The sequence below is a fragment of the Papio anubis genome, chromosome 18 (assembly GCF_008728515.1).
Source record: "Papio anubis isolate 15944 chromosome 18, Panubis1.0, whole genome shotgun sequence".
Classification (NCBI taxonomy): domain Eukaryota; kingdom Metazoa; phylum Chordata; class Mammalia; order Primates; family Cercopithecidae; genus Papio; species Papio anubis.
In genome coordinates this window covers 43,308,359-43,326,199 of record NC_044993.1, presented here as the reverse complement: position 1 = coordinate 43,326,199, position 17,841 = coordinate 43,308,359, and the positions used below count along the sequence as shown (strand labels likewise).

The 17,841-nt window shown below is 38.2% G+C and overlaps 1 protein-coding gene across 1 annotated transcript in view; it reads right to left on the bottom strand.

Moving 5' to 3' along the window:
* The window catches only part of LOC101015583 (putative ankyrin repeat domain-containing protein 26-like protein), an 86,042-nt gene that overhangs the window by 53,112 nt on the left and 15,089 nt on the right, over positions 1-17,841 (bottom strand). Inside the window, exons 5-8 of the mRNA XM_009196362.3 lie at positions 17,733-17,806; positions 14,490-14,543; positions 10,517-10,547; positions 7,687-7,759 (exon numbers count right to left, since the gene is read on the bottom strand). Of these exons, the coding sequence (XP_009194626.1) occupies positions 7,687-7,759; positions 10,517-10,547; positions 14,490-14,543; positions 17,733-17,806 (232 nt within the window). The remainder of the gene's footprint in view (positions 1-7,686; positions 7,760-10,516; positions 10,548-14,489; positions 14,544-17,732; positions 17,807-17,841) is intronic.

Below are 17,841 nucleotides of genomic sequence, written 5' to 3'. Positions count from 1 at the left end.
TCTCTACATTGGTTATTCTAGTTAGCCGATCTTCTAATATTTTTTCAAGGTTTTTAGCTTCTTTGCGATGGGTCCGAACTTCCTCCTTTAGCTCGGAGAAGTTTGATTGTCTGAAGCCTTCTTCTCTCAACTCGTCAAAGTCATTCTCTGTCCACTTTGTTCTGTTGCTGGCAAGGAGCTGCATTCCTTTGGAGGAGAAGAGGTGCTCTGATTTTCAGAATTTTCAGCTTTTCTCTTCTGTTTTCTCCCCACATTTGTGGTTTTATCTACTTTTGGTCTTTGATGATGGTGATGTACAGATGGGGTTTTGGTATGGATGTCCTTTCTGTTTGTTAGTTTTCCTTCTAACAGTCAGGACCCTCAGCTGCAGATCTGTTGGAGTTTGCTGGAGGTTCACTCCAGACCCTGTTTGCCTGGGTATCAGCAGCAGAGGCTGCAGAAGAGAGAATATTGCTGAACAGCAAATGTTGCTGCCTGATCGTTCCTCTGGAAGCTTCGTCTCAGAGGGGTACCCGGCCGTGTGAGATGTCAGTCTGCCCCTACTGGGGGCAGGCCTCCCAGTTAGGCTACTTGGGGTCAGGGACCCACTTGAGGAAGCAGTCTGTCTGTTCTCAGATCTCAAACTCTGTGCTGGGAGAACCACTACTCTCTTCAAAGCTGTCAGACAGGGACATTTAAATCTGCAGAGGTTTATGCTGTCTTTTGTTTGGCTATGCCCTGTCCCCAGAGGTGGAGTCCACAGAGGCAGGCAGGCCTCCTTGAGCTGTGGTGGGCTCCACCCAGTTCAAGCTTTCCAGCAGCTTTGTTTACCTACTAAAGCCTCAGCAATGGTAAGCACCCCTCCGCAAGCCTCACTGCTGCCTTGCAGTTAGATCTCAGAATACTGTGCTAGCAATGAGGGAAGCCCCATGGGTGTGGGACCCTCCAAATCAGGTGTGGGATATAATCTCCTGGTGTGCCATTTGCTAAGACCCTTGGAAAAGTGCAGTATTAGGGTGGCAGTGACCCGATTTTCCAGGTGCTGTGTGTCACAGTTTCCCTTGGCTAGGAAAGGGAATTCCCTTACCCCTTGAACTTCCAGGGTGAGGCGATGTCTCGCCCTGCTTCGGCTCTCGCTCGGTGGGCTGCACCCACTGTCCTGCACCCACTGTCCCACATGTCCCAGTGAGATGAACCCGGTACCTCAGTTGGAAATGCAGAAATCACCCGTCTTCTGTGTCGCTCACGCTGGGAGCTGTAGCCTGGACCTGTTCCTATTTGGCCATCTTGGAACCACCCCCCTCCAGATTTCTTATTTTTGCATAGGATAGCTTTGGCTACTCTGGTTTTTTTATGGTACCATATAAATTTTAGGATACTTTTTTCTATTTCTATGAGGAATGTAATTGATATTTTGATGAGAATTGCATCGAATCTGTAGATTCTTTGGGGTAGTATGAAACTTTTAACAATATTGATTCTTCCAATTCATGAACATAGAATATTTTCCATTTTTTTGGTGTTCTATTCCATTTCTTCACCAGTGTTTCACGGTTTTCATTGTAGAGATATTTCACTTCTTGGGTTAAGTTAGTTCCTAGGTATTTAATTTTACATGTAACTGTTGTAAATAAGATTACTTTCTTATTTCTTTTTCATATTGTTCACTGTTGGCATCTGGAAATGCTACCAATTTTTGTATGTTAATGTTGTATCCTGCAACTTTACTGAATTCATTTATCAGTTCTAATAGTTTACTTGTGGAGTCTTCAGGTTTTGTCACATATAAGATCATATCATCTATTAAAAAAGGATAATTTGACTTTCTCCTTTCCAATTGAATGTCCCTTATATCTTTCTCTTGTCTGATTGTGCTGGCTAGAACTCCCAGTACTATTTTCAGTAACAGTGATGACAGTGAGCATTCTTGTCATGTTCCACATCTTAGAGGAAACCCAAATTTGGGTTCCCCACTCAGTATGATACTAGCTGTGGGTCTGTCATACATGGCTTTTATTGTTGAGGTATGCTCCTTCCACATCTAGGGTTTTTATCATGAAGGGATGTTGAATTTTATCAAATGCTTTTTTGGCATCAATTAAAATTATCATATGGTTTTTATCCTTCATTCTGTTGATATGATGATCTTGTTGATTGATTTGCACATGTTGAACTATCCTTGCATCTCAGGGATGAATCTCACTTGGTTATGACAAATGATCTTTCTAATATATTGTTGAATTCAGTTTGCAAATATTCCATTGAGGATTTTTGCACTTTAAATATGTCATGCCACTCTCTCATGGCCTGTAAGGAGGTTTCCACTGAAAAATCAGATTCCAGATGCATTGTAGCCCCATTGTCTATTGTTTCTTTTCTCTTCCTGCTTTTAGAATCCTTTCTTTATCCTTGACCTTTGGCAGTTTGATTAATAAATGCTCTGAGGTAGTCTTCTTTGGGTTAAATCTGCTTGATGTTCTATGACCTTCTTGTACTTGGATATTAATATCTTTCTCCAGATTTAAGATGTTCTCTGTTATTATCCCTTCAAAAAAACTCTCTTTCTTTCTTTTTTTTTTTTTTTTTTAGATGGAGTCTCACTCTGTTGCCCAGACTGGATTGCAGTGGTGTGATCTCAGCTCACTGCTACCTCCACCTCCTAGATTCAAGTGATTCTTATACCTCAGCCTCCCAAGTAGCTGGGACTACAGGCATGTGTCACCACACCTGGCTAATTTTTGTATTTTTAGTAGAGATGGAGTTTCACCATGTTGGCCAGACTGGTCTCAAACTCTTGACCTCAGGTGATCCACCTTCCTTGGCCTACAAAAGTGCCAGGATGACAGGCTTAAGCCACCATATCCAGCCTGTATTTCTTAAAAAAGATGAAATTCAGTTTTTACGAGACTGGCTCTAATATAGATGAACATTAGTGGTTTATTAGGGATATGGGCAGATCTGCCAAATTGCCACATCTCTGCCAGCTGCTTTGTGAGGCTCATGAGTAGTGACCACTGAGTGGCCAGGACAGCAGCAGGTGCTGCAGGAACAGGTGCTTCCTCACTGGTTGCTCTATCTTGAAAACCCATGGCCCATGTCCCAAGGCATGGAAAGAGTTGGGGGGAGCCTCACCCCATAGCCACCATCACCTCAGGCCATGAGAATTATTGCTAGATTACTGTCTATGTTCTCTTAAGGCCCAAGGTCTCTCAAGTCACCCTGCCTGGCCTGGGACTCACCCTTCAAGGCTATGGGCTCCCCTCTGGACCACAGCATGTCCAAAAATGCCATCCAAGAGTCAAGTCTTAGAATCAGGGACTTTCAAGAGCCCACTTGGTGCTCTACCCGGCCACCCGCATGGCCGTGCTGGTGCCTAAGGTGCAAGACAAAGTCCCCTTTATTTTTCCTTCTGCTTTTCTTAAGCAGAAAAGATTTTGCCCCATAGCCACCACAGCCGGTTATATGCTGAGTCTTACCTCAGGCCAGCAAGTCACAGAGGCTCACCCAAGCCCTTCGATGTAGTACCTGGGTGTCACTGTTGTTCATTAAGGGCCTAAGGGCCCTTCAGTCAGCAGATGAGGAACGCTGCAAGTCCAGGACTGGGTCCTTTCCTTCAAGGCAGCGGGTTCCCTTCTGGCCCAGGGCGTGTCTAGAATGTCAGAGAGCCAGGACCTGGAATGGGGCCTCCCAACTCTGACCAGTGCCCTACCTTGCTGCTGTGGCTCAGCTGGTATCTTAGATGTAAAACAAAGTGCTCCCCACTCTTTCCTCTCCTCTCCTCAAGCAGAATGAAGGGGCCTTTATCAGAGCTGTGAGCTGTGCAGCCTGAGATTAGGGGAGGGTTGATGCCAACACTCCCGTGGCTACCCCAGCTTGTATCTCAATATGGCATATCTTCCCCACCCAGCTTGTTGTCTCTTGGCCTAGTTCAGCACTAGGACTCACCTGTGAATTGCAGTCCTTATGGCTTAGACTGCCTTTTCACGTTACTTGGAGACACAAAATGCTGTAGCCCTCGGTGGCAAGGTTTACAGACACTCAAGTTCAGACCATCGGGACTGGTGATTTTCCTCTGGCTAAGGCTGGTTTAAATGCTCCCTCCGTGGGTGGACATCAGCTGAGTTTGGTCTAATTTTCCTTTTTGCTCTAACAGAACAGCACTGAGTTCACAGCCTCATACTTGCTGTGTTCTCCCTCCCCCAGCACTCAGAGACACTCTCCACACTATGTCAGGCTGCTAGGGATGGGGGAGGGGGGATGTCAGCCATTCAGGACTTTAAAAAATCTCTTCAGTGCCTCTTTCAGTGACATGAAGTTAAACCTAGGTACTGTGAGTGTTCACCTTACTTTTGGTTCTTATGAAGTTGTTTTTTCCTGTGTAGATAGTTGTTGAATTGGTGTCCTTGTGGTCGTGGGGAACAGTGGAATTTCTATTCCTTCATCTTCTTCCCTGAATTTATTTAAGAGGATTTTACCTTGAAATTTGTTTTCTCATTTAATGGATAAAATTAAGAAACTCCTTCATATAACCAGAAATTTTAACTAAAGATTAAATATAATTATTTATGTTCTTTCTTTATTCTCAGAAACCTCTAAAATGGCTATCAAGATTATATGAAAGAGTAAGATAAATTAGTTAAGTCATGGATATGCCAAACACTAAGTTAGAAAACTTAAATGAGAAGCAAGAGTCAAAAATTAAGAATCCATAATAAATCTGATAAGGCCTAAAACAGATTTCACTGTGCATTATTTATCAACAAGGTTTTACTAGATCAAATATATGACATAACTGCTAAATTCAAAGATGTGAGGATATAAATTTCCTTTTTAAAAATTGATACATAATAGATGTGTGTATTTTTGAAGTAAATGTGATAATTTGATACATTCATATAATCAAATTAGGGTAATTGGGGTACCCATCACCTTAGTTATCTTTTCTTTCAAATGTATAGTAGATTAATGTTAACTACAGTCACCCTTATATTTTCTTTCAGTTCTTCATAAAAATCAGCTATAAAACATTCAAAGGAATCTCAGCAACTTTTTTCATTATCTTTTTTTTCTTAATTTGCATTTAAAATAATTTCTATCATATTTTATAATGTAAAGAGTTCCTGCGCTCATTAAATCCCACAGTTTCTGATGTGTTTTTACAATAATCTGACTCAACTTGACTGTTACTCAATCTTTACATTTATCTTGCCTCTCTTTAATCAATTCTTCCCCTTTATCCACCTCTTCAGCTTCATATTTGTTAAGCTGCTGTTGTGGGTTGCTTTCTAGTTCTTTAGTATAAGTCGTTTCTATTCTGTTTCTCAAAAAAAGCTAAGGACAAATGATTGTATAAATTTAGCTCCTTCCAAGAAACAGAGAAAAAAAGAATAAATCTTGTAGGGCAATGATAGATGAATAAAAGTCTCACATAGCTACTATGTAGAAAGCTACACTAAGTATGCTAGCAGTGAAGACACACATGGATTGAAAGAAGAGACGTTGTAGAGAATGTGTTCTAGGAGGAAAAACACAGGTTGGGATAAATCATTTTTAAAAGATTGGGGAGGAGGGAGAAAGAAAGAAACAAACAAAAGGACATAACCTACCAGTCAATCAAGTATGAGCTTGAAAGAAAGCCATGGAATAATGCCAAAGCCAAGGAAAAGGAGAAAAACATCACATACAGTAAGGTACATGGAGAAATACAGATGCATAACAGAGACTTTGGTTCATAGTATATTTCCAATAATACTGAGTAGTATTTATAATTAGCTTTTGGTAAAGATTTCTGTGATATAGAATTGAATTGTGTACTGTAAAACGAGACATTCAATTAGCTAAATATGGTCATCTACCACTACTTAAAAGCTGGAACATTACTACCTCAGAGAGAGAAAAATGGAAAAGGAAACATTCCATCAACTTTCTACTTGGAAGAAAAATACTAATCAGAATTCTAAGCAGTAATATATGGGTTGAAAACATGTATTTAGTAGAACATGGGTTGGGGCTTTTAAAAGTTTAAACATTTTAAATCTAAAATTTTAATTTACACTTACAGTTGGAAGACTAGAAAATATATTAACACTTTAACCCTCTTTCCTATTGATGATCTATTTCTAATTTTCTTATTTATGACACATTTTTTCAATATAACTCATCTGAATTTATACATCCTAAATATTAAAAGTGAATAAAAATTTAGGCTATATCTTATAAATGAATGGATTTATTTATTAGATATGTTAGGCATATTATATTATTGCTAACATTCCATTATATAGAAATGCATTTGTCTGTTCATTCGTCGTACTCCAGGATACAAAAAAAAGTTTCCTAACCTCCAGTAGCTCATAGTAATAAAAGAGTTTTTAAATGGCTACTAAATAAATACAAAAACTTCTGAAATTTGAAATTTTAGCATGTGATATAGGATTTAGTTTGGATATTTTTAAGAACCACAACACAAATAATTCTGAAATTAAGTCCCACCGTATGGTTATTAAGAGTCTCTGCTTCTAGAACTGGTTGTTATTTTGGACAAAGCAACCATTCTTCAATTAGGTCAAGAGTATTAAATAGGCTGGGCGCGGTGGCTCAAGCCTGTAATCCCAGCACTTTGGGAGGCCGAGGCGGGTGAATCACGAGGTCAGGAGATCGAGACTATCCTGGCCAACATGGTGAAACCCCGTCTCTACTAAAAATACAAAAAACTAGCCGGGCGTGGTGGCGGGCGCCTGTAGTCTCAGCTACTTGGGAGGCTGAGGCAGGAGAATGACGAGAACCCGGGAGGCGGAGCTTGCAGTGAGCCGAGATCACGCCACTGCACTCCAGTCTGGGAGCACAGCGAGACTCCATCTCAAAAAAAAAAAAAAAAAAAAGAGTATTAAATATAGTCTTAATGAAATGACAGTGGAATCTCATTGTAATAAAGATTTTGAGAAAGAAAATGTAAATTTCTAAATTTCCACAGTTTTTTAAAAATCAGAGGCAGGTTCTTGCTATGTTGCCCAGGCTGGTCTCAGACTCCTGGGCTCAAGCAATTCTGCCACCTCAGCCTCCTGAATAGCTTGGACTACAGGCATGCACCACCATACCCAGCTACATTTTCACAATTTCTAATATTATTTTAGTCTAGTTACATAACCAAGGATAGAAATAGGAAAATAGCTCACACCTAAAAACTGTATATATAATACTAAAATAATGTGTCTAAGAAAGAAAAGTACATGCTATCTGCTGTACAGTTTTTGAACCAAAAGTCATCAAGGAGATTCCATGATTACTATAATAAGTAATTAGATCCATTAAAGATTTATTTAGGCATAAGTATTATAAAAGCTATCTTAGTATAATTTAAACATCACACACAGTAAGACTACTTATTCAAATCAACCTTGACCAAATTTCAAATTTGCTCTATTATGAGAAAGCTTTGTCTAATATAATTTTCCTGTCACTACATATTTTCCAGCCCATTATTTTTTCACCCCTACTCCCTCTACATATTTGCCAAGTCTTTGTTATTTATCAAAGTAAGAAATGTTCAAAAATGTTTAGTCATGTTTCTTTTATGGTTTTCTCTAATGAACTTTCCATAACCAACATAATACAATAATAAGTAGATTACTACTAAATTTCAAGAGTAAATGTTATAGAAAATTAAATTCAGAATGAGAAAATTAATTTTGCAAGAGACCTCTTTACCTCAGTATCAAAATCAAAGCCTTCATTAGCTGACATAGGTCGTGAGTCGTCAATAGATGGTTTGTTGAAAAGCCTTTAGAATAAAAATATACAACAAAAATGAGTGTGTTAATTTCTTTAAGCAATTAGAAGGTTCATACCTGAGTGCCCTCCCAAAACAAAACAAAACAAAAAACAAAAGTAAATATTGTGGAAGTTCAGCTATCTGTATTTAAAATAATGTCTCTTAATATAATTAAAATTTGGCCTCTGTTGCGGTAAAGATCTTAATTACCTATTTCTACTTCCTCCTCTCCAAAGCTATGGAATAGTCCATGAAGACTCACCCTTAATTCCATAACAAATCATGACAGCTAATATATTGGTAGAGCCCGAGAATAATTGGGCTTCGCAAATTATTTGTTCTGGAGGCAGAACTTAAAATCCAAGTAATGGCTGATGTAACTTTTGTTACTTGAACTGGAAGACACCTGATAGCTTAAAATAAAGTGAAAAGATCCACTGTCCCTTCTCCATGATCTATCTCTAGTTCAAAGACTAATCTGTGTCACTTGAAAATGGCAGTCTTGGTTCTTCTGCTTGGAAACCACTTAAGCAGGCCCCCACTGCTTCCCTTTTCCTTAAAATATTACAGAATCTTCCCTGACACATCTAAAATACTTGAAAGCTAAATGTATGAATGTCAAAGGACAAATGTATATATTGTTATTAAAAATGATCTTCTGGGAGATATTAAAACTTAATTATAAAATCTAATTATTTTCCCTACATAGACTCTGCCAAATTCAGGGCCACATAAAGTACGAAGCTCTTAAAAACCTCCATAGGCACTCAGATACCAAAGGAGAGAGACTTCTGGAAAAACAGAATCCTGGTAGTTGTATCTCTATTTCCCTAAGAACTATCTAAATATCTTTCTTCCTATGGGCTCCCACTTCCAGATCCCTCTTCTGCAGGGCTCTATGGCAGTCTCCAACCTTTAAATCTTTAGCCAATAAAAGCACAAATTCCTAAAAGAGTGGGCTCAAATGACCAAGAGACAGAGCTCTCAATTTTATTGCTGCTAGAAAACAAGCTAAATGGAATTTCAGTCGTCTTCCCCCAGCATAGCCATGTTATCAGCTACCAAACTGAAGGTCCATGACTGATTTGCCAGATAATCTGACCCCAGTCCTACTTGAATTGGGAAAAGAGGCAGAGGTAAGAGGATATGTGCTCTGGGGCACAGATCTACATAGTTCAGGAACCTTCAGTCCTCTAGTACTGGAGGGACTCTGAGCCCTCCCTCTATAAGTTGGGGTGGAAGTAGATAATACTACAATTCAATCTGCTATAGAGACTCTTCTCAATGGCTCAAATTCTTTTAACATCTTTCAATAGAAACTTTGAAGTTGATCAGTCACTCTACTTAAACAAACAAGAGCAGCAATCTGTTCAGGACTCCCTTGAACCACCTACTTAAACATGCCCTTCTAGATAAATCCCAATATCCTGTCTTCTTCATTACTATAATTTATCTTTATAAAACTTGTCATAAACCCCAATATTCACTTCTCTTTTCTAAAAACCTTATTCCTATCCAACCCAGTGTTATTTCTCTTCAAACGTGGGCTTCCCCTACTAGTTTAAGTCTTCTCTTCCAATGGGTTCCCCAGTTAATTCCCTTCCTAGGCTCATCCACTGTGTTCACTAGACCCACTTTCCCTTTCTATTATTAAAACACTCATTAAAAGGATGATAAAGAAGGAAGAGTAATGGGCTTTGAAATGGGTTCAAATCTCATTTCTGCCACTTCCTATATCCAAATAAGTCATCTTAATCTCTTTGAGTTTCAGATTCTCCATCCGAACAACCACTTCACCAGAATGTTAAACACAGGTTGAAGTACTGGAGGGTATTTTGATTAGTCACTAAGATTCCTTAAAATCCTGAAATTGTGTATGCTTTTGATTCTGTCTGTATAAAAATGGAGAATATTTAGCTGGCAGAAATGGAAAAATAATAGAACAAAGGAAACACCACAGAAAGCAGAGAAGAAAGTTAACAACTAAAGAAAAGATTGTAGAAAAGTCATGGAAGAAGAAAAAAGACTCTTAAAAAAAGCCCATGGAATTAAGCAGGGTAGTGGCCTAAAGGGAAAACTAAAGTAGGGAGTCAATAAGTAGAGAAATCAATTAGAAATAGGCTCTATTTAGATGCTAAATATAACTAACATAATAAGTAAATGTAACATAAATAGCCTTCACTTACAATAAAATAATTCCTCTCTAGGACATGACTGGTCTTGTCTATGTAAAACCCATGCTCCTGTGGCCATAGCTAAGTGAGATCTGCCCTAAAATGTTTGATAGTAAAAGCAAGGTACTGATTACCTCTGAAATTGCCAAATATATTAAAACAAACTCTTAGACTAACCAGGCTTCTGAGAAAAACTATAAATGAGAGTTAACTAAATTTGACTTTCTGAATCGATCTGGTTTGGACCTGTACCTTGATTCCAGTGCTGTACAGGTCTCTGCCAATCTATGCAGAGGGGCAAGAGAAGGGATTTGGGAGCCAGGCAGGCTGCCAGTCAAATCATGGGCCAGCTACTTGTTAACTATGGGGACATGGGGCAGTTAATCAACCTAACTGAACCACAGTTAGCTAATTAGGAAAAAGTAGGTTATAATAACAGAGAACCTTTCAAAGCTGCTGTGATAACTATATGAGATGAGATAACCACATAAAATAGTGTCTACCCCAGAGTACAACACTCAACAGATGTTAGTTTCTTTTCTCTGTATTTCCTCAGATAACATATAATATTTTCAAAATCTGTAAGTCCTACCTTTTTACAGGATATCCAGGAATCTCATCCACTATTAAAGAAAAAAATGCATTTTAAGTCAACAATAGAAAAACACAGAATATTGAAAGTATAAGAGGGCCCAGTGGTACACACATGTAATCCCAACTACTCAGGAGGCTGGATGCCAGGGGATCACTTGAGAAGCCCAGGGGTTTGAGACCAGCCTGGGCAACACATTGAGACTCTGCCTTCATTAAAAGAAATCATGTATACTTTTGTGCATGCTTTAGACCTTTCTTTCTTTTTTTTTTTCCACAAAGTATTCCTTTAGGACCATACCTTGAGACTACACTAGAACTAATATTGATTATACTACTGGTAGGAAATTACTACATTAAGAATTCTTACCTCTCCTCCTTTGTATCAATCAAATGCAAAAGAGAATGGGATTTGCCAAAATGTGATACCTACAAATGAATTTCTGTGTACAATAATCATAATCCTAACCAAACCCTATCAGACTGACTAGCATCACTAGCAAACTGAGTCAAACTTCAAGAACATGCTTTCTGGACTAATGAACTAGTAGTAGTTAGAACAGCATACAGTAATGCTTCATTCATTTTTATAATGATCATGCATCTGGTTGGGTGCAGTGATACATGCCTGTAGTCCTAGCTGCTCCTTTGGCTGAGGCAGGAGGACTGCTTGAGGCCAGGAATTCAAGGCCACAGTCACACTAGTCAATAGCTACTACATGCCAGCCTGGGCAACATAGTGAGACCACATCTCTTAAAAAAACTAAATAAATAAATAAATAAATAAAAGACTGTGTATCATTCAGGTAACTGTGATGATTGTAGAATAACATATAACCATCAGATATACTATAATACTGTACTACTGATCATAGAGTTATGTTTTGTTTTCAATCTTTTTCTTAAATTTTTATAAAACAACAAAAATAAATTTTACCTATTAAAGTCAGTTCTTAATAGAACAAGTCAAAATGCCCAAAAAATGCATCCAAAGTGCAGTATGAGTTTTTCATTGCTCCCACCAGTGAATTTGATTATTAAGGATCAACAGGACTTTTAACTTATTGAAGGGGGAAGAAAGTTATCTTGTATATAAATGACTAAAATGGTGAGAGTCTGATTGTCCACATAATCTAATTAAATCAATTTACTAATTTCTGAAGAAATGTAATTCCAGAAAGGCATTTTACATTTAAACAGTGTGAAATAAAACAATTTGTATTTGACAATCCAGGACACACTTAAAATCTTGGCAGACCATCATCAGTCACCCTGTCATTGTGGTACAGATATAAAGAAGTTTATTTAGCATTGGAAAGTAACAGAATACCACATATACTTTAGGATAGGTAGCCAGTTCTTTTAAAATCAAATAATAGACATTTGTAAACATACATATGTTAGAAATGTGTTCTAATAGTACTTTCTTTAGGGATGAAGTTCAAAGGGAAGCAGTGAAAGCAGAGATATCACAAGAGGGCAGATGAAAAGGAGACTGCACTAATAAATAGAGTCAGGTACTGACTTCCCTACTGATGTCACCAGAATTCCAAAAATACTGAGAACTACTCTATATAGCATATCACCTCATATGTTTCTGTGATATTACATTAGTGTTCTGCAATAAAATATTTAAATCAAAAGAAATTCAAACTGCTGATCTGTAAACTATTTCTGATCAAAACTTAAAATTTTGTCAAAGCATGGCTGTATTTTGATTCCATGTTAGAGGAAGGATATGAGTATCTGATAATGGCTTCCAGTTGTTGCTGTCAGATTTTTGTTTGGGAACACATCTAGAAGAGCTTATCAAGGGTTTGAGTACAAAACAAGCGTTTCCCCAAAAACCAGATAAGAAAGATTACATTTTTCCTCATGTGGATCCTTAGGTTCTAAAAATTCTGGGAAAATGTTGGCACAGGAACTCACCATCTAGGCCTGACTCTGTGTAGGTAGCTGATGCAGTTACAAAAACATTAGGTAGGATGGTGGTAGGTGTATTCTTCCATACTTGAACACCAGAAGTACCATGTACCTAAATAATAGACCTTACAACTCTAAAAGTGTTCTTTTGAAGAGAGTACCACCAAAGAGCTTTTAAAATATTAATTTAACTTACTTTTTAGTAATCTTACTTGTTAGAATTTATATTCCCCCTCCTTGAAATTCTCACATTTTAAAATTTTTGCAACACCCCATCCTCTGATAACCTCTCCAACTTTTCTCTAGCCACTGCTCAGGCTTCTTTACTAACTTCTTTTCCTCTGGTAAATGTTGATATTCCCAGGATCTTGTCACTGGCCTTCTGATTATTCCATGTCTTTCCTATCATGGACAAGCTCATTCAGATCTATGACTTTGCCTACATTATTCCAAGTCTGCATCTCCAACCTGAGTTCTACCTCCAGCTAGAAATGCCTAAAATCCAATTACCTACTGAAAATACCCCCACATGAATATTCCATTTAACTCCACATGCACAGAACGAGGTTAGTCATTCCTGCTGATCTGCTGCTCTTCTCCATTCACCTGCAAATCTCCTACTCCTTCCTCATGTCCAGGTTAAAAGCTAGTTCACAACCTGTAAATCATCTGAGATTTCTCTCTGTGCCCTAAATTTGTACATCCAATAATCACTAACTCATATTGTCTCTATCTCTTCTCTGCCTCTGCTTTGTATTTCCACTACCACTGGTTCTTAACTACTGGCTTTTACAGACTACCAACTAGTAATATTATTTCTTAAATAAAAAAACAAGCAAAACAAATTAAAAAGGCAAAAACCAAGAGAAAGATCAACATTTTAAAATTACTAAGTAGCTTTCTAACATCATTTATTTCACCATGGATGGGTGAAAACCACATAATGGATTGATGCTAGTCCAAGGATTGGTGACAAGGAAGCTATAGCTTTGGCTACTGTAAAAGCTTCCTTTGTCTTCCAGTCTCTTTATATGGTACTTTCCATCTATCCTCCATATGAGGAGTCATCCAAATGCAGGCCGCAGGCCCAACCCAGCCTTATTTACAAAACCCAGTTTTGTAAATAAAGTTTTATGGGAGCTCAGTCCTGCCTTTCGCTTACATATTATCTATGACTGCTTTCACACTACCATGGCAGGGTTGAGTAGATATGGCAGAGACCACATGGCCTGAAATATTTCCCACCTGGTTCTTTACATTAAAAGCTTATGAATACCATAATCAGAATGTCCTAATACTCAGATCTAATCTTGTGACTTTTCTGCTCACAATTCCATAATGAATTCCTACAGAAAACATTGCTGCCTCCCTACCCAATGACCATTCCTTATTCTTTCTTGCTGGAGAACTACAAGTCTGTTTGAATATTTGTCATCCTAATACGCCTCCCCATCCCCAACAAGAGAAATGACTATTCTAATTTAATCATAGTCATTACATTTGTTTTCCCAGTGCCTGGTTTAGGAATGAGCATGTGGTGTAACAAAGCCAATAAAATGTGAAAGGAAGCCCACTGCACACTTCTGAGTTTTCTCCCTATTTCAAAGAAACATGAGAAGAAAAGCAGCCCTTCCAGCCTTCAGAAATTGTGTTATGAGAACATGATGTTTGGAGCTCTTGCTAATTAGCCAGCCATGAAAGGAGACATGTACAAAACACTACTGACAGCACAGCTGAAAAAGGGACACCAAGTGGGACCCAGTGTTATCACTGAACCACCCACCAAAGCAACTCTGCTTCCTGTTGTTTCAGTCAATGTTAGTTAGGTCCTTTAGTATTTGCAGCCCAAAGCACTCTACCTGGTAAATTTCCCATAGCCTGCAGGATAAGATCTACTTAGTTTAACACTATAAAGTATTAAAAATATTTTGTCCACCATGAGCTTGCCTTACCTAGGTTTTTCCCTCATTCCCAACCACTCCCATCTCAGATTTTGCAACAGCAAAAAAGAACTGCTCATAAACCCTGCAAAGTTCACTCAAGCATCTTACCTTTTGCACCTGCTGCTCCTTCTCCCAAGCACGCCATCTTGTTAGATGTTCCTTCTGCCAAACATACAAACTTGTTAAATGTTCCTTCTGCCCACATCATTCTTCTGCCTCTTTACCTAGAAAAGTTCTACCCCTTCTGCATGCTTACCTAAAATCCTACCCACTTTTTGACAGCTTTCATTCCTCACCACATACTTCAAATGTCTGGCACATATTTAACATGATAAATGATCATTACACACTTCCAGACAGCATCCAGCACATAGTAGTAGGCACTGAATGAAGTAGCAAATAATATAAATGAAAATGATCATAACAAGCTCCTGACTGTTTTGTTTTTGTTTTGTTTTTTGAGATGGTCTTGCTCCATTGCCCAGGCTGGAGTGCAGCTTCCCAATTAGCTGGGACTACAGATGCATGCCACAATGCCCAACTAACTTTTTCATTTCTTGATTTTTATTTTTAGTAGAGTTGAGGTCTCACTGTGTTACTCAAACTGGTCTCAAATTCCTAGGCTCAAGCAATCATTTTGCCTCAGCCTCCCAAAGTGTTGGGATTATAGGTATGTGTGACCATGCCCAGCCCTGACTGTTTTGTTTTGTTTTGTTTTGTTTTGTTTTGTTTTGTTTTGTTTGAGGCAGAGTCTCTCTCTGTTGCCCAGGCTGGAATACAGTGGTGTGATCTCGGCTCACTGCAACCTCCGTCTCCTGGATTCAAGCAATTCTCCTGCCTCAGCCTCCCAAGTAGCTGGGATTACAGGCATGTACCACCATATCTGGCTAATTTTTGTATTTTTAGTAGAGACAGGGTTTCGCCATGTTGACCAGGCTGGTCTCCAACTCCTGACCTCAGGTGATCCGCCCACCTCGGCCTCCCAAAGTGCTGGGATTACAGGCCTCAGCCACCACACCCAGCCCCTGACTGTATTTTTAAATGTTTGTATTCTGTAACATGAAAAAAAAAGAAGCTTACTCCCTAAAACACTCTTGATAGTTTATTCATTAAATAGACAAGTGTATAAATGAATAAAAAAATTTTTTTTGAAAATTATTGGCCAGCTGCAGTGGCTCACACCTGTAATCCCAACACTTTGGTAGGCCGAGGTAGGTGAATCACCTGAGGTCAGGAGTTCAAGACATCTGGTCAACATGGTAAAACCCCATCTCTACTAGAAATACAAAAAAAAATTAGCTGGGCATGGCAGTGGGCGCCTATAATCCCAGCTCCTCGGGAGGCTGAGGCAGGGAGAATTGCTTGAATCCAAAAGGCAGAGGTTGCAGTGAGCCAAGATGGTGCCACTGTACTCCAGCCTGGGTGACAGTGCAAGACTCTGTCTCCAAAAAAAAAAAAAAAAAAAAAATCTTGAAAAAACACACTGATATGAAATAAGGACAGCTGCAGTCTATTATGAGCACCTTAAAGACCAAGACTACGTGTTTGTCACCTGTAGCTTGCAAAATCTAACTTGTAAAAGTTCTTCAATTGGTATGTACTAAATTAAAAGTGTCCTCACACAGTTCAGACTGTATAATGTATTTGGTGTCACATTTAGGTAGCATAGTAGCATTTTTGTTATTGAGAAGCACTTTTATACTTTTATTATAATTTGTTGAGCCTAGAGTTGGACTATTTGGGTATTCATTACAATAACCTTTTGGCTACTGGTAAAAGAGTATTTTGTTCTAACAAAATTACTGTTATCGTGACAATTAACTAGTGGAGAGAAGAACTGATCTTGTTCTAAGGAAGTAAATGTATCTCATTCAATTTCAAATTAGGAAGAATGAAGTCAATAAGTGAGACCGTGTTGGTATAAGAATATGAAACATGACCTGCCCTTTTCAACAAGAAATTGCTTTTCTGACTTCTACACTTGGTATCTTTAAAAAATAATTTTCTATTAGTATTAGTGTACACTGGATAAGTTTTATAGTTCTTATTGACATTTGTTTATGGTACCAGAAAGGTATTGTTGAGGTCCCAGTTTTAAAAAGTTACTTTTTTTAGTGACATAAATCACTATGTAATACAGTTGACCTTTGAACAACAGGAGTTTAACTTGCAGCAGTCTAATTATATGCAGATTTTCTTCTACCTCTGCCACCTGAGACAGCAAAACCAATCTCCTTTCTTCTTCTCCTCAGCCTACTCAAGTTGGAGACCATGAGGATGACCCACTTCCACTTCCACATAATAAATAGTACATATATTTTTATTCCTTATGATTTTCTTAATAACCATTTTTCTCTAGCTTGCTTTCTTGTAAGAATAGAGTATAGTAACACACATAACATACCAAATGTCTTCGCTGACTGTTTATGTTATGAATAAGGCTCCTGGTCAATAGTCATCTATTAGTAGTAGCTAATTTTGGAGGGAATCAAAAGTTACACACAGGTTTTCAGCTGCACACGGGGTCAGTACCGCTAAATCCTATGTTGTTCAAAGGTCAACTGTAATTGATATTTATTTACTAAATAAAAGCCTTTTTTTTTTTTTTTTTTTTTTTTTTTTTTTGAGATGGAGCTTTGCTCTTGCTGCCCAGGCTAGAGTGCAATGGCATGATCTCGGCTCACAGTAACCTCCACCTCCCAGGTTCAAGCGATTCTCCTGCCTTAGCCTCCCGCGTAGCTGGGATTACAGACATGCGCCACCATGCGTGGCTAACTTTGTATTGTTAGCAGAGACAGGGTTTCTCCATGTTGGTCAGGCTGGTCTCGAACTCTCGACCTCAGGAGATCAGCCCGCCTCGGCCTCCCAAAGTGCTAGGATTACAGGCATGGGCCACACCATGCCCAGCAATGAAAACCATTTATTTTAAAAATTAAATAGAAGCTCCAATTTCATAACACATCCACTTTGCTATAATGAGACTATAAATAAAACATACCACATACTAACTTAAAAATCCTTTTTCTTATTTATACAAAAAATATCATATAAGATTTTAGGGACTACGATTAAAGAAACGATTCCTTTCAGATAATACTGTTTGAGATTATGAATTATCTACACATAACTTTTTAAATAATTCTGAAATCTAACCTACTAAGAAGAAATTTAAAACACACACATATATGTGTATATGTGTGTGTGTATATATATATATATGTGTGGGTATATGTATATATGCAATTTACATAGTAAGCTTTTAAACTACTCTTTGGTGATTAAAACTTCCTAACTCTTATTTGTTAATCTATGGTAAGATCACCAAGAGTAATTTACTACCAGAAGTCTTACCTGGATTGCTATTTTGAGGATTTCTAGGTGTCTCGTTTTCTTTGTATTCAGACATTAGTTGGTGAATGCTATATCTAAAACGTAATAAGTAAAATTACTATTTAAAAAC